Source organism: Lupinus angustifolius, chromosome LG09 (assembly GCF_001865875.1).
Source record: "Lupinus angustifolius cultivar Tanjil chromosome LG09, LupAngTanjil_v1.0, whole genome shotgun sequence".
NCBI lineage: Eukaryota > Viridiplantae > Streptophyta > Magnoliopsida > Fabales > Fabaceae > Lupinus > Lupinus angustifolius.
The window spans coordinates 19,706,943-19,715,435 of record NC_032017.1 but is presented as its reverse complement, the minus strand read 5'-3'; the positions used below and the strand labels follow the sequence as shown (position 1 = coordinate 19,715,435).

Below are 8,493 nucleotides of genomic sequence, written 5' to 3'. Positions count from 1 at the left end.
TATTGAAAGCTCTTGATGACCTTGCCCTACATTCCATGTTTTTCATTTTTGGTTTCACTTTCAACAGGTCCTACTTGTAAATTAAGGCTACAAGGTCCTATATTATAGTGCATGTCCTAAGGATTTCATTACTTAATACCCCCAATCTGTTTTCACTATATATCCCAGTTCTCTTGTTTGTCACTATGGTTTGGTCCTTTATAATATTCAATTATCTGATTGGAGCTTCACAGAAACGGATCCTCTCAGTTAAAAAGTGAAAAGCAGAGTGTGTGGCATGATAACTTGTGAAATAGAAAGTGGCTACATTGAAGTTTTACTCCATGGGCGTTTAAGAAAACCATGCCACTTTCTTTGATAATATTGTTTATTATTTTATGTGGGTGTGTTTTGTCATTTAACTATATAGAATTATAGAAACAATTTTCCTTTTTAGTGTTGTAATCATAATCATAAATCCATTCAACTCATTTATTTTCCTTTTTAGTTGTAATCTTTAATTAATATATTTATTTGTATTAAATTAATGTATCTATTTGTCTAGTTTGTTTAATATCTCTATAATAATTATAATCATTCATTTCAACTCATTAGTCTTATTATTGAAATAAAGTTAGATTTATAAGTACTATAGTTAATATTGTCTTGAGTTCAAATGGAAACAAATATATAGTAACAAATATTGTTTTATAGAAAAAACACTTTAAAATAAATGGAGTCAGTATGAATTCATGATGATGGCATGGGTTTTTTCTTATTTCTTTTCTATTTTTTGCTTTGTAAATTTCTATTGTCCAAATAAGTCTATATAAAGTAAAACAAATTGACCCGGGTATTAGCTCCAATACATTAAAATATTTCTTAATTTTTCTTGAAAGGGTGTTCCATTTGTGATTTACATTTTGAAGCATTTCTAAGTCTAATAAAAGACTAGTTAAATTACATATCTAAACATTTACTAATATATTTTCATATTTTAATAGTGTTTTTCAATTGCTTTTACCAATTATTTATTACATAAGACTCTTGCCCAATGATTTAGTATTATAATATGTATATCATTTCATATATTATTAATTAATTATTCAACAAAATCCATATGCTAATATAAATAAGTCACAAAATATTTGTATACCAACAATAAATAATATGAAGAAAACTTTATTCAATAAAAAATGCATTATATTAATTGATTTACGTTGAATTTCAGATAAAAAAATTAAAAGTCAAATAAACTTTTACTTAAATTCATATTAAAAAATTAAAATAGAAGAAGACTTGGTGATCCAATAACCAATATGAATATTGAATAGAGAAAAGCAGCAGCACCAGGAAAGAAAGAAAAAGCACTTATTTCCTATTTTCTCTTTTCCCTCTTCTCTTCTTCCCTTATATTCTCCATTCCTTTCTTTCTTCTTCTTCTTCTGAATTTCTAATTTCCAATTTCCTCATTTCAATTTCAAATATAAATCTATCAACATACACCTTTTCCACATTCCCTTTCCATTCGGGTTTTCGGGTAACCCAGATCCCTATCTGGACCCGACCCGTTTTCGGGTTTCCTCTTCTCAAAACACATCATTTTCCCCTTCGTCATGGGCGATCTTCATCTTAACGCCGTCGTTTTCACCGAGGATCGCCCTTGCGCCTCGTCTCCGCCTTCTCCGCCGCTTCCTTCTTCCCACCCGGATCCCTCATCTATCACGCCTCACGTTTGGTCCGTTGCTGAGAAAGCGACACGTCAGATTCTCTGCCGGATTCAGCCAACACTCGCTGCTGACCGGAGGCGGCGGGAGGTTGTTGATTATGTTCAGAGGTTGATTCGATACGGTGTGAGGTGTGAGGTGATGTTTCTGTTTTTCTTCGATTATCATCGTTATCACTGTATTTTTGCTTTGAGAATATTAGCATATTTTATAGAGATTTCAGCTGTTATTTGCTTGTTTTTATGATTCTGTTAGTTTGTATGAACATCTCAATTGTTCAGTTTGTGATGTTGGACATGGATTTGGAGTTAGTTGTGTTATAGTGATAGTGCTCTGTCTTCACAATATGACGTTGCCTTTGAATTTAGTGTGGCATTAGGATATGTTACCTTTGTTAGAAATGTGCGGTTTTTTTGGTGTAGTTATAATGAATTGAACTCTTCTGCCTTTGTTCATGAGGTAGAAAATGTGCTAGTTGACAGATTCATGAGGTAGAATTCTTCAGCCTTTGTTCGTTAGATCAAGTAAATGTGAAAGAAATGAGATGTCAGTGTTAATTTCAATCATCTCCCCTCCAAGGAAGGTAAGTATAATGATAAATAAATCTCAAGGGAGGTGACTGTAGTTTTTGAAACAATAGGGACACTTAGTGTAGTTAACTCAAAACCTCAAGGGAGGCTGGTTTCATGTCCCCTAAAAATAATAGAAGAAAATGTTAGTTTTACAAAATCTACTCTACATTTTTAAGATACAGGCTATTTTATCCCCTCTAGCATCACAACTAGAAAGTTAGATGGCTGGGCCTTTTGGGTTTTAGTTTAAGGTTATCACTGACACTCTAAAGGGTGGGCTTGTTTGTACCAGAAAGCTATGCCTAAGGTGCTAGTGGTATTTGGCTACATGCCTCAATAAACGGCACGATCTTAACCGGCTAGAGATGCTTACCCTATCAGCCTATCTGGCTCCTCACCTCGGTGCCTTTTAGTACACTAGCTTCATCATGTTTGTGTTTATCTTTTCCAGTTTTTTAATTATTTTAATGAAACTAATATATTTCTTTCATAAAAATTTATCCTGATGCTTCGTATCTTCACTGTTTTCCTAAATGCTTTTCCAATTTAATGGTGATTATTGATGTTCTCAAAACTCATTTGATGATTCAACTATCTGGGCAACAATTACTGATAATAGGATTATTCATAAGGCCATAACAGTAACATTGATGTTAAGTTTTCTTTGTTGCAGGTCTTTCCATATGGGTCAGTTCCCTTAAAAACATATCTTCCTGATGGAGATATTGATTTAACTGCACTCAGTTATCAAAACATCGAGGATGGCTTAGTCTCTGATGTTCATGCCGTTCTGAGAGGAGAAGAAGCCAATGAAATTGCTGAGTATGAAGTAAAAGATGTTCGCTTCATTGATGCAGAGGTTCTTTCCACCCTCTTCCTTGATGGTGTACTGGAAATTGAATATAGTTTAGTTTGAAAATGTTCCATGCCAAAGTAAAATTAGAGTTCAAGAGTTTTTATTAGCCTGAAAATTTTGAATCTGTGCTCTTATATCACCAAAATATTTGTTTTTTGTGCATTATTTGTGTAGTGATTTTCTTTTGTTCATTCTGTGTTCATATTTCTCTGTTTTAAAATGTCGTTGTTGTTTTTTGGCAGGTTAAGCTTGTCAAATGCATTGTACAGAATATTGTTGTAGACATCTCTTTCAATCAGTTAGGAGGACTTAGTACATTATGTTTTCTTGAGAAGGTATTATTAATCGTGACCTCCTACCACCAATCATTCTTCTAACGTAACATGTTTCATATATAATTTTCTCCAGTTTTAGCTCAACATTTTAGAGATCATGGTGATTCTTTTGTTTAATCTTTTATTCTTTTAGTTTGTTTAGTTTATTTGGTGTTTCAAGAATCATACAACAAGCATTTTGTATTGTGCATTGAATCATCTATGTCCATCCCCACATGGCAGTTTGGAATTATTATGCATTGGCGCAATTTGAATCTCCATTTATTTTTATATTATTCCATGTCCATTTTATATGGTTTTAATTGAGTTCAGCTTTTATTTGTAGGTTGATCGACTTGTTGGCAAGGATCACCTCTTCAAACGGAGCATTATCCTGATAAAAGCTTGGTGCTACTATGAGAGTCGTATACTTGGTGCCCACCATGGCCTGATTTCAACATATGCTTTGGAAACACTGGTTCTATATATCTTCCATCATTTTCATCATGTATCTTTAGATGGTCCCCTCGCAGTAAGTTCTCCATTAAATCTATTTCATTCATAGTTTTTCAGACAAAACAAAATATGTATTACATGATGTTGGTGATGCATTATTTCAGGAAGCAATTTATGCACTCTTACCCTTTGTTCCAGGTTCTCTTCAGATTTTTGGACTATTTTAGCAAATTTGATTGGGACAACTATTGTGTTAGTTTGAAAGGCCCAGTTGGCAAATCTTCTCTCCCTGATATAGAAGGTATGCAATTTATTTATTTACTTGTTTCGTTTTTGTGTCATCAAGTAGCTTCATGGTTGTATTCTGATTCTTCTTTTGTTATTATGTGAAGCTGATGTACCAGAAAATGGGGGAAATACTCTGCTGACTGAAGAATTCATTAGAAGCTGTGTGGACTCATTCTCAGTACCTTCAAGGGGAGTTGATTTAAACTTGCGTGCATTTCCCCAGAAGCATCTCAACATCATTGATCCACTAAAGGAGAACAACAACCTTGGTCGAAGTGTCAATAGAGGTATGAAGTGTTTTTCCTGTTAGTCTGAATGGCTATTGAATTGTGTTAAATAATATGCATTTAGGTTGTGATGGCATTCTTTAACTAGTTGTAACATGTTATCATGTGTTTTCTAGATGTTCTATTTATGAAATCTCTCTTAGAGCTTAGTTGACATCTTTAGGGAGTAGTTTTACTGATTCACCTCTTGACACCTGATCTTAATTCCTTGTGTGACTTTGTCATCATTGGAATGTGACTTGATGTTCATATTACCACTCATGTTTAATATGTAAGGCCTGAAAGATCGAAGCACCAGTTGCAAACCTTCTAGTTTATTTCTTTCCCTTGTGTTAACATTGGCCTCACCTTCTAGAATGGCCTTTTGGAGGTATCCATCAGGACTGAAATTGTAGTTGTAGACAATTCTCCTCACAAGTCATGCCAGCACAGTTCTTATATAGGCACTTCAGTTGTTAGAGGCCAATGTTAAAGTTCAGCGCCTTAAGATCTGTGTTGGAAAATTAGCATCTATTTGAAGTTACTAAAAGCAAAGGAGATTAAAATTGTGTTTCACGATCTTGTTACACCTGCATCATTTATTTATGGGATATTACACTGGCGTCCCATGAGGTTTGGTTTAATTACACCTGGCACCCCTCTTGTTTCAGAAATTAATGTTAGAGGCCAATGTTAAAGTTCAGTGCCTTAAAGATCTGTGATGGAAAATTAGCATCTATTTGAAGTTACTAAAAGCAAAGGAGATTAAAATTGTGTTACACGATCTTGTTACACCTGCACCATTTATTTATGGGATATTACACTGGCGTCCCATAAGGGTTGCCTTAATTACACCTAGCATGCCTCTTGTTTCAAAAATTATACTAACCTCTCTTGAGGTATATGTTATCATTACACTTGTCCGCCATGAAGGGCGATGATCAAAATTATACTAATCTTCTCTAATGGAGGTCGGTGTGACTTTTGAAACAAGTAGGGTTCCTGGTGTTATTAAATGACATTCCAATGGAGGTCAATGTAATTTCTCCTTTATTTGATTATCTGCAAGAGTACAGTGCAGTGGGTCTGTTACTCCCCATTCAACCTCTTAGTTCTGCAAGATTTCCCGAATATTGATTAAGAACACAACAGTCTCTCCTCTTCCTATGCTACTACAACCCAGTAACACTAATTTACTACCTTCACAAGCTTAGCACTTCAACAATGCTGCAGCCTTGTGTTATGTATATGCCTATATACTATCCATATGGACCTCTAGAGAGGCATAAATTGTCATAGGTGCTTATTTGTGTGTGTGTGTATTGATCTGTTCATTTTGTCTAATGTCACATTATAATGATGACATTTGTTTGTTTCATCAGGTAACTTCTACCGAATACGCAGTGCTTTTAAGTATGGTGCCCGTAAACTTGGTTGGATTCTTATGTTACCAGAAGATAGAATAGCAGATGAGCTTAATGGTTTCTTCGCAAATACTCCAGATGGACATGACAGTACTCAATGGAATGACATGCAAACTCGTAGTATGGATCATAGTTTTGATTCTTCATGCTTATCAGATGCCCGAGTATGCTCTGAAGACAATATGTTATCGTGTTCATCGACTGGATCCAGAAAGGATCAGATACCTAGAAATCAGCATAATTTTGAAACTATAAATGAAAGAGAAAGATGCTTGGTCAAAAATGGATTGTATTTGGCAGGGTTATCATTTGACTCATGTCGAGTTGGAGATTCTAACAATTTTGCAACATCTGGAGTCTTCGGTATCGCAAGAACTAAGAGTTCATCACACTGTTCAAATGGGATTGTTGAAAATAGGATTTCTTGTAGCAGCGATACAACTGGAAATTCTGTTGATGATGAGAAAGCGATGCACTTTATGGTGAGCAACTCTCCTGGATCACACATTGATGAAAACAATATCCCATCTTTTGATACAACCATTTTAGATAAAGCTACTAATGCTATCTCAGAAAATTTATTCTCTCATAGTGATAGATACAGTACTCGTGTTCTTGTGAGAACTGAAGATTCAAAATCCTTGTTGGACCTTGCTGGAGATTATGACAGTAACATCCGGAACCTACAATTTGGTCAGATGTGCAATGGTTATATTATTTCTCCACTTATGGTTCCTAGTCCTCCCAGGTCTTCAAAGATACAAAATAGGAATCCATGGGAAACTGTTTCTCAACATCTTCAGATTAATGACAGCGTTCACTCTCAAACAAATTCAAATGGTGTTATTGGACAACAAATTTACCTCGTAAATCATCCTACTCTACCAATGGCCACTTTTGGTTCAGACGAAAAGAGAAAATTACGAGGAACAGGCGCATACTTCCCTACTGTGGTATCAGCATACTTCTGAACTATTTATATATAATTGTGAGATTTCCAGTCATAATCTAGCTCATAATTTTGCAGACTTCACGCCCATACAGGGATAGTAAGCTAGTGTCAGGAAGGGGAAGGAACCAAGCACCGGGTAATCATGGGCAGCTACAGAGACACATTCGTAACAATGGCTTTGCTCCAGCTCCACAACAGTGGAATTTGTCTGTGGAAGGAAGTTCTGAAGTTGCCTTAGAAGGATATCCTGCTCCTGGTAGTGCTAAATCAAGAACATCAGAAACCTATTTCTTTCAGCCTTCCATGTGGGGATCACACTATGCCAATGGCTTCCTTCACTCATCTGAGAAACCCGAGTCTGGCTCTGTGAGTCCTCAGCTTCATGGATCACCAAGAACAGAAGTGAGCAATCACCTCGAATCTGGAATTTCTGCTTCTAGTGGTTCTATGCCTGACACAGGGATGGTGGCAGAGGAGAGGTCTAACTCATTGCCTGTAGTTGATCGCAAAAGGTAATATAATGTCTCTGTTGATGCTGATTCTTTGCTACAGATATCATTGGCGATGTTGTATCACTCGAACTTTAAGAGCTTAAACCAGTATATGATTATAGTTTGTACCCCTACTTTCCCTTTAAGGGGGTCTCTATGGTTTTAGATTCAGGGTCGGAGTGGATGCTTATCATTTGAAGAATGAAGATGACTTTCCTCCACTTTCTCTGAGTGCCAGTGATTGCTGGTGAATATGTAATAACATTAACAGTTATGGTCAATTGCCTACCTTTCAGCAGGTGCAACCAAAGGATGGCAGTTTTGTAAGAATTAAGAACAGCAACATGCAACTCTGGGTTTCTTCCAGAGAAATGTGAATACCAAACAAGTAGATAAATGCTGAGAGTAGTCATAGATGCTAAGGAACTAGACTAAACTAGATTAAGTGTTGTGACATCCTTATTCCCTATGTTCATGCTCCTGTTACTTTTTCCCTCTCCTAAACCTGTTTTTGTTTTTCATTATTTAGGGGTGTATATATCAGAGGATGTTCCCGAAGTTGAGCTTATAGTCCTGTTGTTTGTAGTTTAAAGTGTAAAACCCAAAGCATTAGATATCATATTGGAATGGATACACATAATTGTTGTCAGTTGTAGCAAATATATTTAGTATTGTTATCATCATATGGGTGTTTTCCCTTCAATTTTTGCGAGTGCACATTTGTTGTCCCACAATGTATGTCATTTCATGTGTCATGAACTCTGATTGGTTGAAAAAATATATCGAAGTTAAAAATTGAATTATTATATCTTTTTTCTAACCAATCACAGCTTATGGTATAAATTATGGGACAGAAGATGTGTTCTTGATTTTTTTGCATGGCCTTGGTACTCTGAGTTGAAGGTTTCAATGTGTAGATATGCTTCGAATAAGGAGATGCAACATGAGATATACAGCATAATTACATTTCTTTTTGTGGTCCATTAGCCTAATTCTAATAGAACCATAGAGTGTTATCTGTGATACCCTTAGATAAGATTGTGCATAAATTAGTGAGAATGTAACTCAAGCTTTTCATTGTCCACGCCGAAGTATTATTTGTTACTAATATTCCTTTCTCCAAACTAGTTATATTCAGCAGATAAACCAAAAGGCACATCGTAACAGT

The 8,493-nt window shown here is 35.5% G+C and overlaps 1 protein-coding gene across 1 annotated transcript; it reads left to right on the top strand.

The window, feature by feature from the left end:
- LOC109357146 lies at positions 1,563–8,008 on the top strand. Its single transcript, XM_019600899.1, has 9 exons — positions 1,563–1,844; positions 2,952–3,137; positions 3,377–3,469; positions 3,795–3,980; positions 4,103–4,205; positions 4,297–4,479; positions 5,841–6,835; positions 6,910–7,346; positions 7,498–8,008. Exons 1-9 carry the CDS (start codon positions 1,596–1,598, stop codon positions 7,574–7,576), a joined length of 2,511 nt encoding a protein of 836 aa, XP_019456444.1. The 5' UTR covers positions 1,563–1,595; the 3' UTR covers positions 7,577–8,008.